The 27451-nt window shown below is 45.3% G+C and overlaps 1 protein-coding gene across 1 annotated transcript; it reads right to left on the bottom strand.

Moving 5' to 3' along the window:
- Positions 1 to 2106: 2106 nt before the first annotated feature.
- Positions 2107 to 24212, bottom strand: LOC142028249 (T-cell activation Rho GTPase-activating protein-like). The gene is made up of 7 exons (XM_075022216.1): positions 24165 to 24212; positions 23564 to 23704; positions 4819 to 4953; positions 4042 to 4191; positions 3697 to 3814; positions 3394 to 3539; positions 2107 to 2418 (listed from the first exon to the last, which is right to left on the bottom strand). The coding sequence occupies exons 1-7, from the start codon at positions 24210 to 24212 to the stop codon at positions 2323 to 2325; spliced, it is 834 nt and encodes a 277-aa protein (XP_074878317.1). The 3' UTR covers positions 2107 to 2322.
- Between the last annotated feature and the right edge of the window lie 3239 nt (positions 24213 to 27451).

Here is a 27451-nt window from a genome sequence, read left to right as displayed (position 1 = left end):
GATGTCTTATATTTATTACCATCAAGTAGTGAAATAGTAGCATGATGCCTACCTTTCTAGACTTACATGTAATATCCTTGAGGAATTTGTAAATGCTTTGAGTAAAAAAAAATCTGAAACAGGAATATTGCCTCAGTCATGAGGGGTTTAAATTTGCAAGTTTGTTCTTAATGCAGTAAAAAGATAGACCAGAGAGAACATTTTGTACCCATTTGAGTCATCTGCTTGTCTAGCTTTTTGATTTGTTGTTGACACTCTCCTTTAGTTAGAGATAATTTCCAGGCGATTTAAAAGCCTCTTTTGAATATTCAAATATTTTGAGGATTTAAAGGGTGAAAGCCCTGGAGGGTAGAGGAGGCCGAGAAAGCTTCTTAGTATGAAAGGATCACCTCCTAAGGGCCACTGAGATGATGAAGAGACTGGAGCATCTCTCGTGTGAAGAAAGGCTGAGAGGGCTGGGACTGTTTAGCCCGGAGAAGAGAAGGCTCAGGGTGGAGCTTATCCATGTGTGTAAATACCTGAAAGGAGGGTGTAAAGAAGACAGAGCCAAACTCTTTCTGTTGGTGCCCAGTGATGGGGCAAGATGCACAAACTGAAACACAGGAGGTTCCCTCTGACCATTAGGAAACACTTTTTTTTACAGGGTGCCCAGAGAGGTTGTGGAGTCTCCCTCCCTGGAGTTATTCAGAAAACATCTGGACATGGTCCTGGGCAAGCAGCTCTAGGTGGTCCTGCTTGAGCAGGGGGTTTGGACTAGGTGAGCTCCAGAGGTGCCTTCCAACCTCAACTATTCTCTGTGATTCAGTGCTTTAGTTTTACTCATAAAGCCTCTGAACACATCCCTGATGCCTGCCAGGAGGGATTCTGGGACGATGGATGATCCCAAACTCCTCCACTAGGATTCATCACAAAACAAAATCTACCTATTCCAGAATATCATACGGCAGACACAGTCATAAGAATAAAAAATATAATTTTGTTGTGGACATCAACTGCAGGATCCCAGGAGGCCCAGTGGCTCAGCCAGGAAATCCAATCAGTAACAGAATATCAGCACCTACAATGATAGAGTCAGAAAGCACTGACAAAACCATAAAGGCAAGAATAGGCATGATTTTGCTCCCCTTTCTTCAGGAAATACAGTTGTGAAGGAATTGTTTATAGCCCAGAGGAGAGAACTAGCACTGGCATTGACTATGAGATTGCTTTGGCGCCTTACCAACGTGGGTAATAGCCTGTTTAGAGACCTGTAAGTTTACAGAGGTTTACAGAGCCCCTTTGCTACGCAACAGGGCTCGACAGGGAGCCCCTGGATAGCTACGATATAGTTATTTCCAAACTCTGCACAGCATCATCCCTCCTTGTCCCTTCCAAGCAACCCAAGTTTGCAGGCAAAACACGCTCCCTTGGGCAGAGCAACATAGCTGCCTGGTATTGTGTTGCTTCCAGGACTTCAGTCACTCTTTCTGCAAAACACCATGCTGAGCTGTCTGGTTTTACCAGTTTGCACCTAAGACATCCCAGACGGCTTTGCTATCTAGTGGGCTGTGCATGGAAAAAAATGTGAAGGCACCAGACTAGAGCCCTTCTGTATAGTGACCAGATGTATTTGTCTTCTCTTTTTTGAATTTTTTTTCCCTTCTAACTTACCTCAGGTGAAATTTGGCCTTTTAAAAAAGTGCCAATATCTTAGAGTCTAAAGTGACTTGGAACAAATCCTTGCTGTGTATTTGGGATTCAGATAATACAAGGCAGTGTGAGGATTGCCAACTGACACAGACAAAAAAGTGAGACTTCATTTGCGTCTTTATTTAGGTAGCAGGTTAAATAGCTCAGAATTGGGACTTTCATGACCTTGCCAGGGTGTGCGCTTACCCTTGAGCAAACAGAACTTCAATAAATACAAAACAAAAACTGCAAAATTGGGAACGGCATTCTCCTCCTGACATACTTTTTTTCCAGAAGGCAGGTGCATGCTTCCTTTCTGGGGCCATCTTTGTGTATCATAGAAATAGTTCATATACTTAGACCAGTCTTGAGAGTTTTGAAAGATGGACAGAAGGGTCAAACAAACACCTAGGATTCTTGACCTTCCTGGATTTTTTCAGTTGTTGATAACCAAAAGCTCTTTTTCTCTCCTCCTCCTTTTCTCTTCTGGTATGCTTTCACTCTCCTCTCCACAGGCCTGTTTTCTCTTTCTGTTTCTTCGGTTTTCATTTTCCTTGGAAGACCCTGCAAGCCTTTATATTCCACAGTGCAATTAGATAGGTAAAGCCACGATCCACTGGAGTCAGTTCTTACTTTAACCAAAGAAAGCTCATTTTACCTTTCTTCCTCTGAAACACTTTTCAGTTCTTCTGGACATACCAGGAATTCTGCTGTGCTCTCTGGGGTTATTGGAGGCAAAGGTACAGGCACCTGAACCAGAAATGTTGAACTTAACAGGTAGCAAGACGCCTGGAGTAGTAAGGTACTTTTTTCCAAATTGCTAACTTAGCTCTTAAAATAAGATCCCTTTGGTTGGTTTGCATTATCCACATGTTGCACAGTCCCCTGTCCCAAAATAGACTTCATGAAGCTCTGATGAAGTAGGATCTTAGCCAAACTCCTCTGAAGTTGACAACTACACCCATGACTGCTCAGCTGAGCAAATTCTAACAAACAGGATTGTCTCACAAAGTGCGATGGCAAACCTGCACGGCACTTAGCCTTAATTTTCACAGAGCTGCAGACTGACGACCTTGCTGTCCCTTTCAGAGTATTTTAGACTGTAGCAAGAATGACGTCCTTTCTTCAAAGCTTGCTTACAAACACAGTTTTCACACGGGTGTATGACACAGTTAATTTGTGAGGGCCATTCAGCTGGGAGCCTGCAATCCCGCTCAGGGCTCACAGGGGCTGCAGCAGCCACCGCACATTCGAGCCCTGGCATCCTGATGTGCAGAAGGAGCTGACGGGCTGCTCCTTGCAGGTTGGGGCACCACAGACTGAGGGGCCTCTGAGGGTAGGATAGAGCTCAGAGAAATGCTGGGAAAGGAGAGCAAGAAAAGGCTTGCCAATTTCTTTCTGCTGGGGTTTCTTCTGCCCTCCCGAGATGTAGTTCTGCTGCTATTCATTTGGCAGCAATACCAACTTCTGAGGTGGGAGCCTTTTCTTTTGAAATCTGCCTTTTTGTATTTGTCTTCTAGTAGGTATTTAGTTTGATTAAGTACATGCCTAATGCAGATTTGAAACAACCTTTCTGGTTTTTCTTATGTATCGTTCTAGAGTGAAAAAAACGCCCACCACCACCCAAGGGATCTAATGCCTGGAAGAGGCACAGCAGCTGCTTGGACCTGTCAGAAACTACTCTCATACATGAGAAACGTCACAGCGTTTGTCGACCTGACATACCTCTCCTGTTTCCGATTCCACTGCCATATCTACACCTGCTTCTTTGGGGAGGACAAGCAGAGACGGTGGTGTGTCCAGGAAGGCTTTTGACTGGTCCTCTGCGTCTGCTTCACCTGCAGGGCCACTTTGCTCTTCCAAATGCAGGTCTAGAAAGGAAAAGCACGTGCAGCAAAGTGACTCCTTGGAAGTAAAGCACACCTAAAGCAAAACCCACCCAAAGCCCTACACCAGCTGTCTTCTCGACATTGAGGTTTCTGGTACCCCAAGCCCCAGCCTGGGACAGCCCTCAGTTCCTCCTCATACCTGTGGCTCTGTCCATGGGGGCTGCCGACTCCCCGGCTGATGGACAGGAGCGGCCAGCCATCTCCTCCACAAAGATGTCACCGCAGTTTTCAATGAGAAACGCCACCAGCACGTTCACCTGCACACATCAAACCCTCAGTCTCAACCCAGGTGCCTGAAAATGTATCACACAGCCTTTCCCACTCCCGACCCTTGCCTCTGCGCAGGAGGCTGTGGTTGTGGGGCTGCTCTTGCAGGCAGCCACCCCACCAGCATTCGCTCAAGAGAGGAGGCAGCCAGGGACCTCTGAGCAGCCAAGCTCGGATGGGCCGGCAAGGCTGCAGCCGGCTGCTCAGTACAGCGCACCTTCTCAGTCACCGCCAGCATGGCCTCGAGGGGGAGCACGTCCTCGTTAGGTGGGCTCAGCAGATTTGGCCCAAGGCAGATGGCCAGGTTGCTGGCGGTCATTCTGCTGCTGGAGGCGTTGTGGCCGATGTGCTGGAGGAGGGCCAGCAGCTGCTTGAGGAGGAGGAGGTTGGCTCCAGGCAACTTCTCGGCCACCCTGAGGGAACAGGAACTCAACGTTAATAGAGCAGATGTTGCCCACAGCCATCCCCGAAGCTTGCCCAAGGCAGGTGGGAGCCAGTGGGTGAGTTGCACAGATTTCCAGGTGCTCTCAGCCAGCGGTCAGTGCTCCTGTGCCTCAGGAAGGAAGCACGGCGTTCCTTCCTAGATCCTGATTTCCCCCAAGCCCAGGCAAGGGAAGGCTCCCTGTCCATGCCCTTTCCCCCGAAATCTAAGCCCACCGCAGCAAAAGCAAGCTGTCAGAAGACACAGCTTTTTAAGGAGACCGTCCCTTTCCAGGCAAGTCCCAGGCCTCTACCAGTCCCTCCTCAACAGGCAGGCTGCTGCCCACACTTACGCTTTCAGCTCTTCAACCTTCTCCTCCTTGCCGCTCTTCTGCATCGCCGCCATCCAGTCCTCGTAGAGGTCTGTCACGAGGAGCTTGGCGGGGATGCTTCGGAGGAAGTCCTGCAATGCCAGGGGCTCCAGGTGAGCCTCTGAACACTCCAGGCCAGGCAGGAGCTCTTCCAGCTGCAGGTCAGAAGCGCTCACCTTCAAGATGATGGCCAGCAGCAGCGCAGGCTGGCTGCCCAGGTCGACGTCGGCGCCGTGGTCCATGGCCTCTCGCAGCTCCCGAAATTCCGTTCCGCTGGCAGCTCTTCGGAATATCCCTTCCGTCGATGGTCCTTCCCGGTGCAGGACAGCCAGCAGCTCCTGCAGGAGGGGCAGGAGGACAGTTGCTTGGCTGAGAAGCTGCCTTCCAACAGCAGTGACCAAAGCGCTGCCCCACATCCTGCTCCTTGCCCCCCAAAGCATGGTCTGGGGGTGAAGAGCCCAATCCCCCATCCCCGGAGCTCCTGGGGACAGCCACGTCCCCTCTGGAGCAGCGGGAGGGAGGGCTGGGGACCCCCTGCCCAGGCTGGCTTACCTGGATGGGCCGGGGCAGGGAGCCGTCCTCCCCGCAGAGGGCTGCCAGGGGCTGTCCAAAAAGCGCCCTGCCACAGCCGGAGCCCGCCTGCCCTGGCGCCTGGGCAGCGGCCGGGGTCCTCCGCAGAGCAAAGGGCCAGGGCAGCCCCATCCTCCTCCTGCTCCTCCTGCTGTTTCCTCCTGCTGCAAAGGAAAACAGAGCAAGATCCCGTCAATGGAGACTGCCAGGCCGCTGCTCCCGGAGCCTGCCCTGCCTGCAGCGCGGTGCTGAGCAGTGAGGACGAGCAGGGAGCCAGCAGCTGGAACCGCGGCTCCAGCTCAGCGGCTCCATCTCGCAGGCTCCTGAGAGCCGGCGTGCCACCGGGACAGCCTGTCCCAGCCCTCGCCCTGCCCTCCTCCAAGCCGTGGGCAGCAGCAGAGGCTCCGTGTCCCCGCAGAACCACGTCCAGCGGCCGCTGCCCAGCGGGTGTCTGTGCTCGTCCAGGTGATGTCCTGCCTTGGGGTGCCGCACCTGCATGGCGACACTCAAGGGACAAGTGAGCACAGCTCAACCATTCGCAGGAGGTTGCCTTCCTTTCCAAAACTCACCTGGTGAGCGGCAAAGTCCGCCTCCCTTGTTCCCAGATGGGGCTGTCGGTGGCCCTTGCTTGGGATGATCCTGCAAAAATGAGATTGCGCTTAGAGAGCATCCCCGCAGCAGAAAGGGCCGCCGGCGAGCTGCCGCCCGGCACCAGCAGCCTGAGCTCAGCAGAGCTGGGACCCTGTGCCCTGTGGGGCTCTCTGCCCTGCATGGCAGGATTCCCCCCAGTGCCACCAGTGAGGATGTGCTGGCATTCCTGGTGGCTCCCCAACCCTCTCCACTCCCCGAGTGGCACCATGAGACCCTCCCCACAACCTCTCCCCACTTGCCGCACATGCCGGCACAGCCAGAGGTGGGCGAAAGGCAGCCGTTCTCACCTCTGCCGGGCCCTCGATCAGCCTCTCCAGGCTCCCGGCGCTGAATGTCCTCCACTGGGCAAGAGAGAAGGAGCGGAGGAAGGTGAGCAGCGATGCCTCTGCCGCTTGCTCGGCTGGAGGACCAGGGCTCGGGGACAGAGCCCAGATTGGGGAGACACTCACGGCGTGGCGGCGGCTCAGCTGCTTCTCCAGGGGTTTGAGGGAGGGGAGATGGGTCACCCGGGCTTGCTTTGCTCCTTCTGGTGTCCTGTGGACCGGGAAGGGACAGGGAGAGAGCTGGCTGAGCCCCGAGCTGCCCCTTCTCTCCTGTCAGGCAGCTCTCCCCGAGAGCTCCTGGCAGCTGCGAGGGCACCTCTCCCCAGCTGGGGAGCTGTGTTCTCCCATCAGGCTGCGCCTGGAGCATCCCCCTTTGGCTTACCCCAGCAGCGTGCCCACCCACAGCTCCTTCAGCGCCTGGGAGCTGCAGAAAGAGAGGAGAACCAGCGTCAGGCCCCGCTGCTTCAAAGCCCGTGGGCAGAGGCGTGTTTGTGTGTAGCCCTGCGCCGTGGGGAAGGACAGAGGGGCAGGACGAAGAAGCCCCGTGGGGCAGGACAGGGACTCTGCCCAAGCCCTGGCTCCCTGTGTCCTGCCAGAGCAGGACTTTTGCCCTTCTCTTCTGGGCACGGTTGGGAACCTCTCCCACCCAGCCACGGGATGTGGCACCACGACTCACCCAAAGGCGACAACGCATGAGCCGGTGGGCCAGACGAGGATGAGGATGTCCTCGTCGCCGCCTTCCTCCTCCTCTTTTTCCTCCCCTGCTGCCTCCTTTCTGCTGCTCAGCACCCACAGCTGGTCCAGGGCCAGGCGGAGCTGTGGGCGCAGGCTGGTGCCGCGTCTGCAGAGAGCAGAGAGGAGAGGCAGGCGGTGAGCTGGGGGTGTCCTCCTCGGGGTCCCCCCGGGCCGAGCCCTGTCCCCCACCTGCCCTTGGGACAGACATCGATGGGCGCATCCAGCACCAAGGGGCCGGGGCCTGGGGCTGGGGCCGGGGTGTCCCGGGGCTGGGGCCAGGGCCAGGGCTGGGGGAAAGGCAGCTGGGCTCTGAGGGTCTTACTGCAACTTGGCGATCACCAGTTCCTCCTGGAGGAGGAGAAGGCGTCTCTCGCTCCTCTTGCGGCCCCGGGTCAGCCGCACGTCCGCGCTCAGCACCGCCTCGGCGTCGGCGAGAGCCTCCCTGCAGAGCAGAGAGCGGCGGGCATGAGAAAGGCCGCTGCCACCGCGGGTCCCGGCCGTGCCCCCGAGGCACAGGGAGAGCTCACCTGGAGCCGCAGCAGCAGTTGGCCTGGCCCATCCTGCCCGGGAGAGGAGGACCCTCGCCGTGGACCGAGGACGCGGGCCAGTCGGCGACAGCGGGGATGGGAGGCGAGGTGCCGGTGCCGGTTCGGTGCCGCTCGGTCAGATCCTGCCTCCTCCCAGCGCTCCTGCGTGCCAGCACAGCTCCGTGCTGCTGTCTCTGGCGGCCGTGGGCTCCAACTGACCAACATTCCGAGCCCAGCGACCAACATTCTAAGCCCAACGACCAACATTCTAAGCCCAACGACCAACATTCTAAGCCCAACGGAAAGTGGGAGGGGCACTGGGGGGAGAGTTCTTTCCAATATGGCCGTCTCTGCCTGGCACTGGGGAGCCCAGGGCTCGACAGAGCAGAGGGGAAGGGCTTGGGACTTCTGCGGTCTTTCTTGCTAGGACCTTCATGCCCCAGAACTGTGCATTTCCCTAAGCCACTGTGTCTTAGTCACAAGTGTGTGGCTATCCCTGGATTCCCCTTGCTTGTCTATGTAGCACCCTTCCCATTCCCGCCCTTCATGCACATCTCCCTGTGCCACTGCGATGAGGATTAGAATTGTGTGGGTTTTCTCTAGCCAAAGCAGTGGTCAAATTGGGGAGGCTCTCTCTTGGCATGGGACAGTGAGAAAGAAGATGACCATGCTGATAGGGTGCAGATACAGTTTCCAACTTGGTAACGGTAACTTGGTGTTTTGTGCTTTCTGCATTGCTCTGTGTGCCTCAACACTTCACACTGCAAGAGAAAGGGAATGTCATGGTCTGGACCCAGACACCAATATGGACCTCCCTCCCCACGAGAGGGAGAGTCTGTGCAGCATCACACTTTTGCTCTGCCCTCATTAAGACGAAAAACACTTTCACCCTAGACGATTCGTCCCTGAGAAAGACAGCTCTCAGACCATGCAACACTAGCTGGGACAAACATCCTCTCCTGGATAGTGGCATTAAGATAGGCTGTGTATTTTGAACCGTCTGAAGGTCATTGAAGAATGGCCTTGTGAGAAGGTAATCTTGGTGAAGCTGTCGACGGGGCTTCTACGGACATGGGCTCACACACTAACAGACATAGCCATGTGCCACTTATTCTCTTGATCAGCTAAAATATATGATCCATTCGTGAATTGATCTCTTCCTGAATAAACCTCAAACTTCTAAAACAATGACCTAACCAGCTTGAAAAGGCCCCAGGACAGAAACTGAAGCCATAGTCTTAATGGTCACTTTCCTGAAGAGAGATACTGACTTTACAACCTCACTCTGGTTATAATCACAGGATTTATCTTTGCTGCTGCTGCTGCTTTCTCCTCTGAGGCTGGGATTTTGTTAGAGCTATTTTAGACCAGGTCCATGTGATGCAATGCTGACTCTGGTCAGGACTATTCCATGCTCCTGTCTAGAGGCTGCTGCTCACTGTTTGGAGGGAGGAAGGGAGCCTAAAACTTCCTATTTTATCACAAAACTGTCTTTTTATTGGTAGCCCAAAATATTATTGTTTTATGATCTTCTCCAAATAGAAAAATCCCTTACGTAAGTCATTTCACCTGCAGCTGGTACCACTTTCACAGCCCTCTCGATCCTCTTCTGTGAGTGCATTACAGGTACAAGCACGTGGCCATCCCGTGGGGTAGCATGTGAGCAGACAACAGAGGGCTGAAGTCTTTGAAGTGGTTTGTTGGCAGGCAAAACAAGCAGGAGAGGCTTTCCAAGCGCTCATGGTGCTGCAGTCAGAAAAGCGTGTCAAGAAAATGTGTGGAGATGAGCTGCACGGTGAGCGTGGGGCTGCCTGTTCCCGTCATACCCAGAAAAGTTACTGTAATTTGTGGTTCTCCTATTCTGGGCCAGTGGGATGAAGCTGGGGTATAACCTTGAGAACTTAACTGGTCGGGAACACAGAGGAAGCAGTCAAGCACAGAATCTGAGAGAAGTGTAGTCCTGAGCATGTCCTTTATCAAGGTGCCTTGAAGACATTCTCATAGTACAGCACACAAAAAAAGAATTGGGCAGCACGTGGAAGAAGACTCAGAAGAATGCCAATACTACTGCAACTTACCATAAGAAAAGTTGCAATTTCAGCATTTCTTTCTGTTCTCTGTTCATTCTAGCACTGTTCAAGACAATCTGGAATGTCCAAGAAGTGACTGTGTCTGGTCCCGCAGTTAGATGAAATCTCCCAGCTGTAAAAACAGCTGCTGCTGCCTATTTATCACACAAAAACATGATTTCTTGATGGTAAGTCTAGTTCCATGTTGCTCTTTGCCAATGTCAGCAGATGTTGATGTTAATATATACAGCATCAGGAGCAACAGAAGGAATCACTGTGGCAGCTGTATTTTTTCCTCTGCAATGAAGGGCATTCCTGCCTTTTATTTGGACTTTGTCTTCAGAAGTAGAAGCAATGCACTACAGTGTACAGGTTAACATCACTTCAGTAGGCTTTTGTGAGTAAATAACAGTCCCATAAGCTCTAACGACATGAGAAATGTGGGATGTGAACTAAATACGATAAACTACTGAGTACAGGTTTTTTTGGTAAAGTACTTACACATCCATGAAGGAAAAAAACAAAATGAAAACACCATGTTTTGGGATACAACTGACATTTTCCAGCAGGAAAAATTCACTGTGTGCAGCAGAGTTCCTGCTAGGATAGCAACAGTGCACACTGCGGTTACTCTTTGGACAGTTCATGCTAGCTCATCCTACAGAATGGCCGTCTTGCCAGGATGATTCTGAGTAAGAAGTTTTACTGCCTGCATGCTCTGTTAAGTTAGCCCATATTTGGGGTTTTCTGTTTGTTTTGGTTTTTTTTCTTGATGTTTGCTTGCTGTTGTGTTGCATTACAAGTTACAGGAGCCTTACATTGAAGGGAAAGAAAAACAATGTTAATGTATGAAGCCCTTTTTGTTACTCTAGTGAGCACTTACTTATGCCACTAATCCCATGAAGTTGCTTGCATAATTATGCAGCCAAGTTAGAAGTTACCCACATGAGTCAATTTACTCATGAAGGTACATCATTGCTAAGGATGGTGTTGTTGTTCCAAACAAGGCAAGACAGTTTGCTTTCTCTCTCAGCACCTGCTCCTCAATAAATAGAAGAGGGCTGATCTGGAGTGAGAATTGCAATACAAACACCCAACTACCTGGAGTTTTGTTCTGCAGAACTAATGTTAAAATCGGGACTCATTCTAATTGGGGTCTGTCAAACAAATAGAAAGATAAGCCTTGCTTTTGTAAGACAAACATGAAAGAGGTTGATTATCAGGCCCGATTTCCCTTAGATAGTTCACTGCATCCCAGGTTACATACATCTTTTCACTTAGAAGTCTGGAGGTGAAGTGAATGCTGCGTGTGCTTTTTTGTTTATTTATTTTTTGTTCTGTACAAAACAATCATCTCATGCGGAACCTTGCAGATGGCTTTGCAATAGATTGTAGTGGGTATATACCCCCTTACTCTAGTCTCACTTCTAGATTTCAAGTTAATTGTTCTTTTGTATTCAGAAGGAGAAAGCTTGTTCAAATACCAACTGCAATTGCCGGGAAACTGGCAGGCAGGCCTGTTGCTTTCTTTGGAGGAAAAAAAAGCAGCTAATTCTTGTATTCACAGGCAAAACATTCATAGCTTTTTAGTAGGTGATTTTTAAACTATAAAGACGTTAGAATTAGGTGAACACATCTTTGTTTTAATGTGCCTCACTCAACACTTTGTATTGTTATGTGTGAGGGATACATTTTTCATGGTCAAATTTCAGCTATGTTGCATGTAAATATAGCAGCATTTGTAAAAGCTGAGAAACACAGCATGTTCAAAGTTTCGTACAGATATGTGATGGTAACCTACCTTAATTGTCATTTTAATCAGTAAGTACATCCTCACGTATCATTCCTGAAGCAAGTGAAGTGAGGTGACAGTTAAATAACTCAGGCAATTAGACATGAAACACTGTGAAGTTTTCAGGTGGCTGCTTTTGTTTCATAAACCAAAATATCAGAAATCCATATACCCAGTCAACAAGATTTGATATAGTAGTTATTTATAGTTTATAAAGGGAAAATGGGGTTTATATGGAATATACACTTTAAGTGAATTCAAGGCACAAAAAGTTTAAAAAAAATTAGCAGAGGAGCTATAGGTATGTTACCGATGGATAATAGGTTTTTCCCCTTCATTTCTGAAGGAAGAAAACAGCTACAGTGAAAAGAAGGATGCACCGAACTAACTTACAACCAAGGGAATGTGGAATAAAGCAGCAGGAAAAAAATGGCTTTGTGAGACAGGGTTAGCAATCATCTTAAATGCCTAAGCATTTGTATGTGTTCCCTACTTTTTGTGGGTAATCGCTCATAGTGTAATAGTGTGTGTTCAAAATTCTATTCATCTTGTACTTGCATTTCACATTTTAAAAATTCATAAGCAAGAAGTTTTTTATTGTTCTCCTGCAGTAGAGGTGAAATCCAGAGGCTTACAAAAGTCAGGAATCTCAGCAGGAAAGAAGAAAAAGATCATTTGGTTGTAATCTTTAAAACTAGAGTTATTCACTAAAGCCTTTTTATAAGACAAGCATCTAGAACACTTCTGTTTCACGGGAAAATAATAAAATCGGTAGAAGAATGGAAGTCTTTCAAGAAGGAAAGAAAAAAGGTGGTGTTGATGTTACCCAGCAAAAATTGTGATTTCTATCTTGGATCTTGTGGTGTTTGGTAGGGTGTTTTAGTCCTGTTTTTGTATTGCTCAAAGTCTGTGAAAAAGCTATCATCTTATCTTGAGATACAGGCTGAAAATATATTGGCTATTGTAAAATCTCTCTTACCTCATTACATGTGGGATTGGGGGTATGGGTCTGATTTGCATTTCATGAATGTTTGGGGTTCTTTGTGTCAGGACAATATCTCACAAGGCCTTTCATGCTGAGTGCAGAAGGGAACCTGACTGCCCTCCAGTTGAAGGATAAATGAGCTGGTTTCTTGCACAAGGGATCACGCATTGTATGCAGATAGCAAATTCCTTCAATTCTGTGTGAAGCTAAGAACGGTTACCAAAATATGAAGGCTGAAATGTGTTTGTGTGAGGAAGTTCTAGACAGGAATGTCTGCATAATGTCACTGTTTCAAGTGAATTTGTGTGAGATTGGATGCTGGTGCAGACTGAGGTTGGGAGAGTGGAATTTGACTCCGAGTCGGGGGCTTTTCTGGTATATATTTTCCTCAATGTAATAGGTATCTGAGTCTGGAAGTTTCTTCTCATCAAATATCTGCATTTTTATATATGAGTGGAAAAGTATGGTATTAAAATTATTTTCAAGCGTGTTATTCTCCTGTATTGATATTGAATCAGTTAGAGAACAGAAGCCCGAAGAAGTGACTTCTTTTGCCAAGCCTGATTCAGATAAAAGAACAATACAACACAGATCATTGTTATTAAGTGACCTGGGTTAGTCAGTTTTGTTCTATAACATAAGCGTTGTTAGTCTTGGTAATTATTGGTGTTCTGACTGGTCAAGCAGCAATTTGCATTTAATTGTGAGGAAAGATTATTTGTGACAGTGGCACATGTAATGTAGTACATACATATTTATCAGGTTAGAATAAGCTTAAATCACATCTCTTTTCTTACTTCTTACTAGGAAATACCTTAAATGCCTATTTAAAACAAGGTCCATATTTAGTGTTTTTCATGAGTAGGGATGCTTTTCTGAACCTGAACATGAATTCCTTTGTTTATTTTCACTGGTTTGTTTGGGGGTTTTTTTCAGAAAAATAGTGCTATCTGTATACTATCAGCATTACCAGGATCTGATCCAAAGACCATGAAAATCAGTGGAAATGTTCCCACTAATTGCCAAAAGCTTTGGAGGAAGCTTCATTATACTCATAGTCAGAGCAGGGTCATAGGTTCATAAGAAATAAATAGAAATGCCCACATTTGATGAATCGTAATGATAACTTGTGCTTGTTCCATATAGACTAATACATTCTGCCTACTTTGTCTGTAGCTAGGACTGGTTAAACACTAGAAAGGATTAATTACTTGATAAATATTGCCATTATTATGTGAATAATTTATATGAGCATGAATACTGCAAAAAAATTGAATTCTATTCAGTGAAAAATGGCAACATTTACGGAATAATATATTCACAGAATAGTATTGACAAGGGCGACTTGCAATGCAGACACCGGAGTCTTGTTCTACTTGAAAAGAATGTCTTGAGAGAGATGAAAGAATCTAATCTGTGTTCTTTCTCTATGGTGCCAAAACTAACCAGGTTTAAGTTAGGTTTTCAGACATATACCTGGTTTTGGTAACCTGATTAAATGTTTTTAAGAATACCCTTTTAAAAAACTTCACAGTGTATTTTTTTTTTTTAGGAAGGAAGAATAACTGAGAAATACTTGTAACTGCCTATTCAGAAAATAATGAGTTTCTGTCAGTATGTTCAGCGTTAATACTATTAATAATAATATTAAGTTCTGACTAAGGAGGTAGAGAATTTGGGAGTGAAGCTGTGCCTGGGAAGAAGGGAGGGGTGGGGCGAAGGTGTTTTAAGGTTTGGTTTTCCTTCACAGTATCCTTGTTTTGATTTGATTGGTAGTAAATTAAATTGATTTTGTTTCTTCCCCAGGTCAGGTCTGTCTTTTGCCCATGACCATAAGTGGTGAGTGATCCCTCCCTGCCCTTGTCTCGACCCACGAGCGTTTCTTTATATTTTCTCCTCCCCATCCCACCGGGGCTGGGGGGGAGCAGTGAGCAAGTGGCTTGATAGTGCTTTGATACTGGCTGGGCTTAAACCAGGACATAGGTCCTGCACCGTTCATCCGGGAACACACAGCAGATCACAGCTAGTGATCAAGCAGTGTATCTCCAAGGAAGGGTCATTTAGAAGCAAAACAAAGAACTTCTCAAGTCTGAGTTCTGAATATTTCTAGGGAAGCCAAAAGAGCACTGGCAATATCCACGAGCTCTCCCAAGATTTAATGTCTGTTACATAGTAAATGCTGCATAAAAAAAGTACTGAAGACATTATGAAGAGATGTTACATTACAGTAGCATATCTATATTTCAATTAAAATAAGGGACATAAACCTGTTTTATGTGTTCCAAAATAGGTTCAGCTTGCAACACAGTAAATGTTACTGCTAACTAGTTGGATGTGTCCCTAGAAGACGCAGTTAAACTTAATACACAGAATATTTGTAGTACAGCAAGTGAGAGAGTGGGTTATATTCACTAACATTGCAATTGTTAACCTCAAGTGTTTTGATCAAGTTAGGCATAACACGTCAATAGAACAATCAGTAGAAATGTATATTATGGCTATGCCGGAGCTATACATCGGGGAGAATAGAAGAAATACCAGTGTATTTTGATCCTGTCTTGGCTTGAACTTAAATGGCTATACAGGTCCTTTTTTTTTTCCTGTATTTGTCCTAATATCTGTATTATGTGAGTGATGCTGTTTTAAGCTTTTGATATGTGCTATTCTGTCTTCATTGAGTTATGAATGGTCACAAGCATGGAGCTAATGTCTTACGCCAGTTCATTTAAGAAAAAAAAAAGAAAAACAGGGTGATCATTTGTGAGTTAAATAGAACAGGTTATACAGAATCCATTTCTATACCCCTGTCATCAGCTGTCTCCTTGTCAACACAACTTATCCAAGTATATTATTTAATTAGAGGCAAAATAGTACTCATTGCAGCCATAGGCTTTTGAAGAGTGACCTACACGCTAAACTTGTTGCATGTAACTAACCCTACTAAAGTCCAATTCTTGCCTTAGTTTTTAGTCAAGATGCTGACATAGAGGTAGTGCAGCTGGTGGAACACAGTGTATGGATTGGTGTACTGCCACATCTAGAGTTAAGGCAAAGGACTGATGCAGCATAAATAGCAAACCATCCAGAACAGTCCATGAGGAGTTGGATTTTGCCAGCATGATGCTGCACACCACCTATTCACAGGAAAAAACGAGAACTTGATGACCCAAGTAACACCCAGAAGTGGATTCAAAGCATTTAAAACCCGGTTATTATACCTGGGGACAGAAGGTATCATTAGAGCTAGAAGCATTCTTTGCACCATCTGGCTATATTGTTCAGCACCAATGGGCGCTAGAAAACCTAACTTGGCAAGTACATGTATTAAGTAATTGGACTCAATATGCCTTTGGGGAACTAAATCTGCTAGTGCAACAAGTATCAAAAATGACATTACAGAATCGTTTAGCCTTAGATATGTTATTGCTAAAAGAACGTGGTGTGTGTGGTATGTTAAACTTGACTGAATCCGAACGTTGTATTACCATTCATAATGCCACAACTTCCATTGAAGAAGCCCGGGCAAAGATGAAAGAGATAGCTGATCAAACAGCTGAATTATTTCAATCAATCAGTCAGCTAACTGGTTTGATGGCTGGAGTCCAAACTCATGGCTGCATTCCATTTTGGGATCCTAGGGACTGACGGGGTGGGGAAAATGGCTTGTAAATATTGGACTTATGATATTAATTGGATTTATATGTTTAAAAGCTGGCCTTGCCATAGTAAGATGTATGATTAGCCGCCTACTATCTTCAGCTGTCTCTCTCTCTCTTCTAATCTCTGCTATATTAAAATTTGGGACGCGACAATTGTGTATCTGTAATGCAGTTGTAATCATCTCTGCCTGCACAACGGGCATGAGGTCCTATTTTATTTTAAAGGAGCTACAGTGAATCAAGTCAGTGAATCTAATGTGCAGTCTTTCTGGCCAAAAATATAAGTATTTACTTTAGGATAAGAGAAACAGCACCTTGAACTCACTGGTTATACTGACTCGACTCTCTGTTGCCTGAAAATGGGGCCAAGGTTGGCTCGGGCATGGGTGTCTACATGAGAGACATCCACGTTGAGTCAGATGAATCACACCCCAGTCTCCTGTGTTCCTCATCAGGTCTCTGACAACTCTGCTGTTAGCCCTTACTGAAGCCAAGTACAGTCTCTGTCTCTTTTCTTTCTTTCTTTCTTTAACACAACGCAAATTCAGTCTTAGACATTCAGTTGCAGAAGAAAGTTTGTGTTTGAAGATCACACTTGGATCTTCGAGTAGATCTAATTAGATGCCTTTTCCTCCTCGCTTCATCCCTGATAAGCTTAGGCACTCTCTGTTTGTCCTGTTTCTGAGGACCACTGCCCAAGGCGCCTAGCATTGCACAGGGAGATGCTGTATCTCATTTTGCACTGTGAATTTTGTAAGTCATCAGGAATGAAGTATTTTGGGGACATAAGCTAATTACATTGCACTTAAGTGAAAAAAGTGCTCTATAACTTCCGAGAGATAATATTGGAATATAATCAGAATATAAATATTTGGGGCAAAAGATGCTTAAAAAGTTAGGTAAAAATTGTGAGCATAGTGCTGTTTTTTTAGTTTGGATTTGTATATGTTTTAAAGTTTGAATGTAAACAAGTCTGGTTGAATTGATGTGGAAAATATGTTCAAATTGCCAAGTACTTCTTTCAAACAAGAATAAGCAAAGTAGCAGCTACAGAGAGTATTTCAGCTTTAAAGTGTTTTGTATTTTTCAACCCAAATCTCCAATTTTCTGTTAAAATTAAAGTGGCCTAGAAAACCAATCTTTTAATTCTGTGTCACCAATTTGATGATCCACCCCTTCTAAGAAAATTATTGTCAATATTGCTTAGTAGAGACATAGGCAATTAGTGGTTGGACTGTGGCCTCTCAAGACACGCGTCTCATTTTGTCCAGAAGACTCTCAGGCTGCAGCAAGTGCCCAGACATCACAGCAAAAGTTGAGGATCTAAAAAAGAAGCCTGCAAGTTACAAAGGAGGGATGGGCAAGTAAAAGGCAAAAGCCTGAATCCCATCTGTCCTAAATAATGCACTGCTCAGCTCTGGGCTGGCAGCACAGGCCCCCTGCAGTTCGGGGTCTTGGGCACAAATCTTCTGCAGTTAGGTGCTTACCTCCTTCCTCAGACAGGAAGAAAGAATAAAAGGAGATCCCCGTTACTTAGTTCAGCGAAGGGAAAAGAAAGTTCTATTTAGATCTGATTGCCTGTTTTGAAGGGTGGACTTTAGCACAAAGGCGAATAGTGCCCCAGTAGCAGGTGGCTGGGCAGGCAGAGGGGCTGCAGGGAGTCTGCTCCCAGGGAAGCTGTTCCCCTTTGTATAATTTAGGAACTGTTGTATTGGGGGTTTGAAGCCGAGTTCCCAGCAGGGACATCCTAGCTCCTCTCTCTCTCTGGCCATTAACTGTCCCGAATCCACTGTGGGTTTACAGAAAGTGGGTCAGGCACCGTTAAAGGGGGCTTCTGTCCTCAGGATGCCTGCAACCTCAAGCTCAGCCTTGCGCTTGGTTGGTGAGAGAGCCATGGCTCTAACTGCAAATCTGAGTGAGGAGGGGGTGTGGATATAGGAGTTTTGCAGGGAGCGCCTGAGCCACTGGGCTGCTGGACAGGGCGAGACCCATGCCAGCCAATTCATCTTTTAGCTCCAAATGCCTTTTGACAGAGATGCAGTTCTCCCGGGGATTGTGGGGACGTGCTCCTGCGTCTGGAAAAGATGGCTGAGTTCCTGGCGTAAGAAGGGCACTGAGGTTTAGAGGTCGGATTTGAGGCAGGTATGTGATCTTTAGTCAAAAAAATGTATTTTTGTATAATCAAGCAGTTTTTTACCTCTCCTCTGCTAATCCAGTGTGGAATATGAGCCAACAAAGGGGAAGGGTGAGAGGAGAAAGGCAGGGAAGAGAGAAAGAAAGGACACTTCCATGCTCCGTTCTTGGAAGTGTTCAAGGTCAGGTTGGATGTGGCTTTGAGCAACCTGACCTAGTGAGAGATGTCCCTGGCCATGGCAGAGGGGTTGCTCTACATGAACTTTAAAGGTCCCTTCCAACCCAAACCATTCCACAACTCTATGATTCTGATTCTATGAAATGCTAACAGAGTGCTGCTACCCTCGGTGAACTGCACTCCAGGATGCTGCCACTGGGAATGCTTTGCTGCGCAAGAATGCTGGGAAGACCAACTCACTGTTTCCTATTCTTCAGCAGCGATTTAACCAGGTGACCCAAAGCTCCCAGAAGGACTATGGACGCCAGGATGGCCAGCACCACAGCTGCACTGTACATTAGCGCCGTTTGCATTCTGCAGCCTGTGGACTTTTCTCACCAGCACCTGTAGGAGATGAGACAGTCCCACATATTCATGTGTTCTGCACTGCTGACAGTCGCACAGTGTGTTTGAGAGGCTGAACGGTTGCTAGATGCAGCTGTGCCCGTGGGCTTGGGGCAAGGACTGCTTGCTGGGGACCCTGGATTCCTGAGGAGTGCAATACAGTATTATGAAGGCATAAAAAATAGACAACCAAAGCTGAATGCCTCAGCCCTGCATTCCCCCTGTGGCTCTGGAATGGCAGCCAGCTCACAAGCTGAAGTCACACAGCCTACAGCCACTGCTGTAATCCCATCTGGAGGAGAAACATTCCCCTGGTACGTTGCAATCAACTGCTTCATAAGTGAATGGCAGTGCATGGAAGATGAGCAACAGACACAGGTGTAAGCCGAGACACCCAAAGCTGCAAAGGCACACGGGTGATGTTCTGGGTAGAAAGTTTTCATGCGAAGAATGCGTTAAGCTCACTGCAATACCAGTAATTGTTAAATGTTGGTCTGCAGAGCAGCAGCTGCAGAGGGGATAGAGTGAGTTTTTGCCTGTGACCCAGCAAAGGAAGTGAAGACTCACGACCTACTCATCCGTTCCTTCCAAGGCTCTACGTCAGAATCCCACTGAGATGCAGAGCCTCTTTCTAAGTCATTTAGAAAGACTACAACAGCCTCCATAAACAATGTCCTCTCTCTCCCGGACTGAGTTGTTAGTCTAATAGACTGATACTGTTTTTCTGAAGTGAGTGCTTGCAGCTCACAAACAAAACAAAGAAAAGATGAGTAATGTAGCAGTCGTTTCATCAATTTAAACAAATTAAGACCTACTATCAGTCTTCCCTGCAGCAGGCCCACATAAATTAACACAATCTAAGAGCCACACCAAAGGCAAGTCTAGTGAAATAATGTCAAACTAGATTGAGTGCCGCAGGCTGTTTGGGGCAAGATTACTGCTCATTTACCATCTCTCTCGCCCCACAATATGTTGGTTTCAGCTTTGTTAGCTGCTACAAGTCAACTGATGGAGCCACCTCACAAATTTATTCCGTGCCCCAAGGACTTGAAGAGCTTGATCTGAAGTATCTTTTATACATTATTTCAATGGCAGTTACTACAGCTCTGCGTGATACTTCAGAAGAAAGTTAAAAGTTGAACTTTAGCATAAATCCTAGTAGTATCACCTTTAAAAGAAGCAAAAAGGCTTCAGCTGTTTTGATAAGAACATATCAAAAATCCTTACCTTGCTCTCACCAAGTTCTGAAATCCATTCTTTGGCCAAGTTATTCAGTTTACCAAGAACAACCAGCCTGTAAAGAAAACTTGTGTATAAGTTTGCCCTAAAAAACCCCAGGAGATTAACAAATTTTACAGCCTTGTTATACCTGTGATTCAGTTCTTCCTCATCTTCAAATACCCCACATGCTTTCATTGCTTCAACCAGCTTCTGAGTATGAATGCAGTCTATATCCTTAGGAGGAGCCAAGCTAATGGGAGAAGTCATTCCATAGTGCCTTTGAGGCTGGTTCTGCAGCCTAGGAGTACTGTGGGAGACAATAAAATACCGAAGACCCCACAACAGAAAGAAAAAAAAACAACAAACCAACCACCTTACTGGAAAATACCCTTCCACTTACAGGTTTCCAAATCAGCTTCTGCTCTTTTGCCCATCATTAACATGAATGAGGGGAAAAAGATCCTGCTTATGGTTTTTAGATAACTTGACCTCCTTGCAATCAGAAGCAGCACAGGACAAACATGGCAGCACAACATTAAATTAAAAGCAGCATGAATTTTTTTTTTTTAAACACCACAGAACCCTTGCTTTAGAAAGGGAAGAAGGGAGAAAGAAACCCCTACTTTGCATTACCAGCTGAAACCAGGGGAGAGAAAGGAGTGGGACAGGAGGTGAGGACTGTACTTAATGGATCAAGGGTCTCTACAGAAACACTAGTAGCAAAAGGGGGAGACACATGAAAAAGGTCTCTACAACTCATCATGCTTGTCAAAAAGCCCATATCCAGACCCAAAGGCTAAAGGGATTAATGATGCCATTATTCAAACCGGACATTTTCCTACTTCATATACGGACAACTTCAAATATTAGCTGGGTTAGTCGAGAGATGCTTAGAACTATTTAAGGCATCTGACCCACTTCGGCTGGAATGGGATGAGGAAATGCTCAAAGGACAGCTTCAACACTTGATTTTAAAAAGGTAGCTTATTGCAGCTCCTTAATTCTAATTGTTGCCTTTATCTTCCACTGAGGGAAGATGGATTTCTCTCTCTCAGAGTAGCTTTATCCAACTACAGACATGGCTTTTAGTCATCTGGTGGGTTCCCCCCGCCTCCCTTCTCTATGAGCTCATTTTTCAAACTTTTTTCTACATGTTTTCCAAAAAGCTGGAGCGGGGGGGTATTAGGACTGTAGTCCTATCAACTAGTCTCCCCAGTCAGAACAGCTCTTTACTTACAAGGGTAACTAGGCCTTGACCTAATTTGCCTTGCCTTGTTTATAGGCATTGTCAACTTCCACTTCCTAAGTAAAAATAGTCTTAATGAATATTTTCCTTCTTATGATATTATTTCCATAACAAATACAGAAGGAAAGCTTATGTTTAATTGATGTGAACTACATCTAAATTAGAACACCTACAGCAGCAACTTCCTACATGCTTTACGTATTACTTGCAACGTACAACTTGCACTTCAGAGAGTTTGCACAACACAAGAACGCGTTTTGGACTTTGCTAGCATCCAAGATCTTTCCAGTGTACAGAAGGCCACCATCTGCCTTTCATTGCCCCGTTCTTCCTACAGAGGCTATAATTAGAGATTGACATAAAGGACAATATCAATTAGATGTAGCAGATATTATTAAGAGCAAAGTCTTCTAGGCAAGAATCGATATTTTTCAGTTGCCTGCATGTATTACTCAAAAATTGATCTCATAACTTAAAAGTTGAGGAAAATCGCACTTGGAAAGCCTTACTGAGAGTGACTTATGCCCAACAGAATGTGTTCCCCTTTTGGTATTAAAAAAAAAAAAAAAAAAAAATCTTACTTCTCTCTCTCAACTGTACCAGACTGCCAGGCATATACAAAGAAGAGAACTTAAGAGAGAAAGTAGCACACATGGCATACTACCTATTCATCCATCAGCCTTCTGTTCAAATGAGAAGTCTCTGGCAGTTTAATATTTTGCCAGCTCTTGCTATGATTTGTCCACCACAGTGAACAGCTCCAACCTACTTCTGTTCCGAGAGATCCTAATTTTATACAAGAAGTTAAACTGATTTGTTCCCAGTTTTGACACTTGTTTATAGCTTCACAAAGCTGCAAGCCATTTCTCCTGCATACTCCAAGAGACAACAGATAAGTTCACACTATTACAGTTCAGGGAGTTGCCTTCAGCCATCAGGGTGGTGTATGAGCCTCCACTGTGAATGCGTCTCTCCAACTCATGCGGTCAGCTTGCCTCCAGCCGGGTAGAAATTTATCACTCCAGCCTTTTCCACCCACACCACTTGGGAGGAGGAATGAATGGAAATCAGCTCCTGAACCCCCGAAATTAATAGCACAACCCAAACCAAACCAACCAATCAAATCCAACCAACCAAGAAAACCCCCAAGCCCCATGACCTTCACTGAAGTAACACCAGCTACACCTTCCATTCCTACCACACAAACTCATGCCAATAAAAGCCTGCAGGCACCTGCTGGCAAGTTAAAGCACCTTGTTCCTGACGCCAGCATTCAAAGAAAGCTGCTTTTTTTCCACCTTGAAGCTGGGTCGGTAGCCCGAGAGCAGTGACAAGCCGCAGGTGCTGGCAGCCCGTACGGCACAGATATTAACTCATTTTCCCTCAAACTTCTTTTATCTTCTTCCACGTACGCTTCCTATGCTGTTGCCTCACAATGATGTATTTGGCCTGCTCTTGTCCCTGAACTGTTATTTTCTTGCTTCCTGGAGATTTTAGACAATCTGTGGGATGGATCCGGGGTTTTGTTCTGATTCATCTTTAAGATTTTATAAACACAGTGCACCCTTACAATCTATCTCTAACACATACATACCAAAAGGAAGGACTGACATGACACTGCAGTAATAGATAAAACAGACTCCTCTCTCTCCAACTGAGAGAAAGCAGCTTGGCTATTTGGGCTGACTAAACTGAAGAAACTCAAAATTGTCAAAAAATAACAGTGTTGACTTTTCCAAGAATTGCTCAATCAGTGTCAACGAAGTTGTTAGAAAAAGAATGTTGGAGGCTGACTTCTATTGGGAAATCAATTTCTACAGCCCTGTTCAGCCAGAAATCAAAAGGCTGTCTGTCCACCTGAGCCTTTAATTGTTTTTAATTCTGATATGGAATTATGGTTTCCTGCAAAAAAGTTCCTTTTTCAGAGTCCTCTTTTCGATCAGGTACTGGAGTTTTATTTTAAATAATTTTACTGCAAGCACAGATCCCCTTCGTTAAAGCCAATTCAAATTAGGCCATTTAAAAATTAAGGACTGCTTGTATTCTCCACAACTCTCTGTCCATACTTACTTCTTTATAAATCGGCTGTTGCAGAAGTTAAAAGTGCTACGGCCTCGTTTAACAGCTTACAAGTAGTAATACATCGAATTTCTGTACAACACTTGCAGTTCCCAGCCTGGTCTGCCACCTGCTGAGCAAAGTGTACTGGCTCTCGCTGGATGACCTTTTGGAGTGGAGAGAGGAAACAGCAAAAAATCCCATTCAGTTTATCTGAAGAGAATTTTTTAAAAGACATTCTAAAGTTACAGTTCCTTACCAGTGGTGGGTATTGATTGTCCTTGGGGGCCCAGATGACTTGCTAATGCTGTTGCCTTCACACAGGAACCTCATAGCCCTTCTGAATAAACGCAGACAGTTGGAAAATAAGCTGTACTGAAATATAAGAATCGCTGCATATGTTGAAATAAAGCTTACCTTCTCTTCCAACGAACTGCTGGTGAACAGAACACTCATGAGTGGTGGTGGAGGCGGTGGCAGTAGCAGCTGCTGCTGCTGCCGAATCTGCTGACGCAGCCTTTTTGTGTAGCCAATTCCATTTCTTAAATTGTTCACAGCCTAGAGGCAGAAAAACATTTACAAAAAGGGTAAGATGAAACTTCAGCAGATCTACGAACAAAAGCCTTCACAGAGGAAAATTACTTGTGTATTCCTGTAAATGCTATCAGTCCTAAAAGAAACCAACAGACAGATATATGAAACCAACATGCACATCACATGAAACACTCATACTAATGACTGGTAACTCAGAGTAACTGTATGTAATGTACTTCAGTGTTAGCGCCGAATTTGAAAGCGAGGCAATCATGTCAAACAAAAGCGTGACCTGAATTTGCCAGGTTGTCTCTAAAGAGTTGTAAGCTTCTGTGACAGCAACAGATAACGTATTTGGAAAGTAAATTTAGCCTTATTCAATTACGCCTTGCTTAAGGAGATGTAAATTAGTATCTTCTTCCCTTTCAGCTTTCTACAAATAGCCTTTTCTTACAAGCACTTTATGTAAATGTCATCACATTACCTCGCGTAGGCACTTGTTGGCAATTAAAGCATCAGGCGAAACATCCATCTGATGCCACGCTGGGCATGTATGTTCCTCAGATTCCAGCAATGCTGTTCTAATACCTCTGTATAATTAGAATAATCAAAATAGTATTTAGCCAAACTAAGGAAGTTTTGGGGGTTCTCATCAATTATAAAAGCACACATATGATTAATGGGTGAATATGGTCTTGAATTGAGAGCATGAAGCTAGAAATGTTCAACAGTGTAAAAAATCTCTAGTATGCAGCAAATAACTATACAGTTTTGATATTTCACTATTGTAACATCTGAAGATGTAGCATAGGCTGTGTCTTGATGTTTCAACTAGTCTCTTTCCCACCATCTAGTACAGTGAGAAGTCCCCAACCTCAAGGTTAATGAATAAAACACGTCTCAAAAAAACATTAGTAGGTTCGAGTTCTGAAGGTTTTAACCAACTCTCCCGTGGAGAAGAATGTGGATTAAATGCCTAACTATCCCTTTGTTGCAGACCACCAAAAGTCCCCAGAGTTGGCTATATAATTTTGTATGAGAGAAAGGGCTGTGGACAAACTAAACGCATTCCATACCTAACACTGTAATCACCTGCACAGTTAGCCACTCTTCTCATACTCGTCCTTCTGCATGTAAAGAAGATTTAACTAGACACGTAAAAAAGGGGAAAAGCTTCCTGGCTTTCTTTTGCCCTTTATACGAGAAGAGCGCTTTCGTATTCAATTCATATTAAATATTAAATAGAACTGCTAACAAAGTTATTTTGTTATCTCCTCCTTCTGCTTTCAGAAGATCAGATGTGATGTTTTGAATCAACAAATATGGGAGTAACACTTACATTCATCACAATAACTGTTTCCACAGCAGGGAATAACAGCTGCATCAGTCATTAGATCCTTACAAACAGAGACATCACAGCTCGTCTGGAACAGGATCATCATCATCTCAGGAGGAGGACGACTCCTCTGGTAAAAAGGGAGGCTTTTCCTTCTTTTCTCTAGCAGAAGCTTCCCTGGAGGAAGGGCGGGGAAGGAAAAAGAAACAAGTTAAAGATGGGCAAAGGAAAACTTTTCCAAGCTTTGGATTTTACCAAAGGAAGAGAAGAGATGAAATTCTTCTCACTCCACATTAGCCTTCTAAAACACAGGTGCTTAGTTTAAACTACTTTTCTACAGCCACAACACTAGAAAGGGAGGGGGGAACACTTTTCTTTTTGCAGAACTCTCCCATTCATTGGATCAACTAAGAAAGAAGCTCAGACTAGGAAAATTTTTTTTTGACAGCTAGAAATCAGGCAAAATGAATCCCACCTCTCCTTTGCCAGAGGATAAATGTAAATTGCAGGCACAGGATAAAGGTAGTCTCCGAGTAATTACATTTTCTAAAAGGAAGACGTCTATGTTACAGCTTCTACAAAAGGAGATCCATGACGGAAAACCAAAAGTGCTACCAAGTGCATTTTAAAACAGCCACTCTTGTCAGCTGTCCTGGTTTCAGCTGGGATAGAATTAACTGTCTTCCTAGTAGCTGGTACAGTGCTATGTTTTGAGTTCAGTATGTGAAGAATGCTGATAACACTGATGTTTTCAGTTGTTGCTCAGTAGTGTTTAGACTATAGTCAAGGATTTTTCAGCTTCTCATGCCCAGCCAGGGCACCTGACCCAAACTGGCCAACGGTGTATTCCATACCATGTGACGTCCCATCTAGTTTAGGAACTGGGAAGTGGGGGGGGACAGGGATTTTCGCCGCTCGGGGACTGGCTGGGTGTCGGTCGGCGGGTGGGGAGCAATTGCCCTGCGCATCATTTGTACATTTCAATCCTTTTATTACTACTGCTGTCATTTTATTAGTGTTATCATTATCATTATTAGTTTCTTCTTTTCTGTTCTATTAAACCGTTCTTATCTCAACCCAGGAGTTTTACTTCTTTTCCTGATTTTCTCTCCCATCCCACTGGGTGGGGGGGGAGTGAGTGAGCGGCTGCGTGGTGCTTAGTTGCTGGCTGGGGTTAAACCACGACATCAGCACACGGTAGTATTTTCTCAGTTTATAGCAACAGGAAAACGTTAGTCTGTTTCACACATGGGATTTAATAAAAGTCAGAGGGGGAGGAAATCTCAGGCCAACAGCTACCTGTTGAATTTGGCAAGAAGCCTTTGAAACAGAAAACAGAAGCAAAATGAGCTTTCAAGGAGAACGACTCCCCTGTAAACACTACTGAAGTGTTTTGCAGAAACGCAGATTCTTAGCACACCGCAAGTTTAGCCAACTTCCAGGGGCATGAGCAGTAGGACCACCCTCTTTTAATATTAGAAATTACTACAGGTTTTCAGGTTAAGGTACAATGACAGTGCTTCCTCCCTTGGAATGACAGATGCTGGCCAACTGGGTTGCATTGCCACTCAGATTTATGCGTGCTTTCTCTCCTTCACTTTTTGGTCAGTCCACTTAATTCCATACCTAGGCATTAAAAGGTGGTGTTGCATATTTTCCAGATCTTGTCAGCATAGCACCCTTCGTATTGGGATCCTTCACCTTTGTCACGAAACTCTGTGGAATTCCTGTGCTCTTTTTAACTCTGGGAACAGACTCAAATTTTTTGTCCTGTTCAAGAAAAGAGAGGCAGACGTACCTCAAGACCCACACTTAAAATGACATTTCCCTGATGATTTTAAGCAGCAAAAGCCTTTAATCCTCTCCTTTTACCTAGTGTAAGGGTTGCTCAACTGAAATACTTATTTTCCTACATGAATATAGCCAGGATGTTCCAAAGGCTTGAGCGGGGTTTTGAACTCCAGCAACATTCTTTGGCTTAACTTCAGGTTCCTTAAGGCTGACATATCCCTTAGCTCACCATCCACTCAGAGAAGAGACAAACCCGCTGCTCCTCCTCCAAAGCACAATTCAGAGCAAGAGCTTAATCTTGTGCTCTGAATCAGTCACTGGAGAAACCTACACTCGCCGTCTATAGGTGAAGGTTGAATTCATACCTCACGTGTATACCTTCAGTGACTAACGTGAAATGGTATCAATACTCAACCAGGGACTTAGTGTAATTACAACACGCAAATATGCAATAGATGGGGTCAAGAGAAATGTCTTGGTTTGATACAAAATAATAAAAACAGTGAACTGTCATTAAAAAGAGTGGAAAACAGAAAAAATTCCAGTAATACTGAAGTATATGAAAATACGCATGAAAGTTCATAGAGAAAGATCTATGGACATACTTAATGTCTAAGACCTAGAAAGAAAATTCCACCTTTATA

Source organism: Buteo buteo, unplaced genomic scaffold, assembly GCF_964188355.1.
Source record: "Buteo buteo unplaced genomic scaffold, bButBut1.hap1.1 HAP1_SCAFFOLD_219, whole genome shotgun sequence".
NCBI classification, from domain to species: Eukaryota; Metazoa; Chordata; class Aves; order Accipitriformes; family Accipitridae; genus Buteo; species Buteo buteo.
This window is presented reverse-complemented; position numbering and strand designations above follow the sequence as displayed.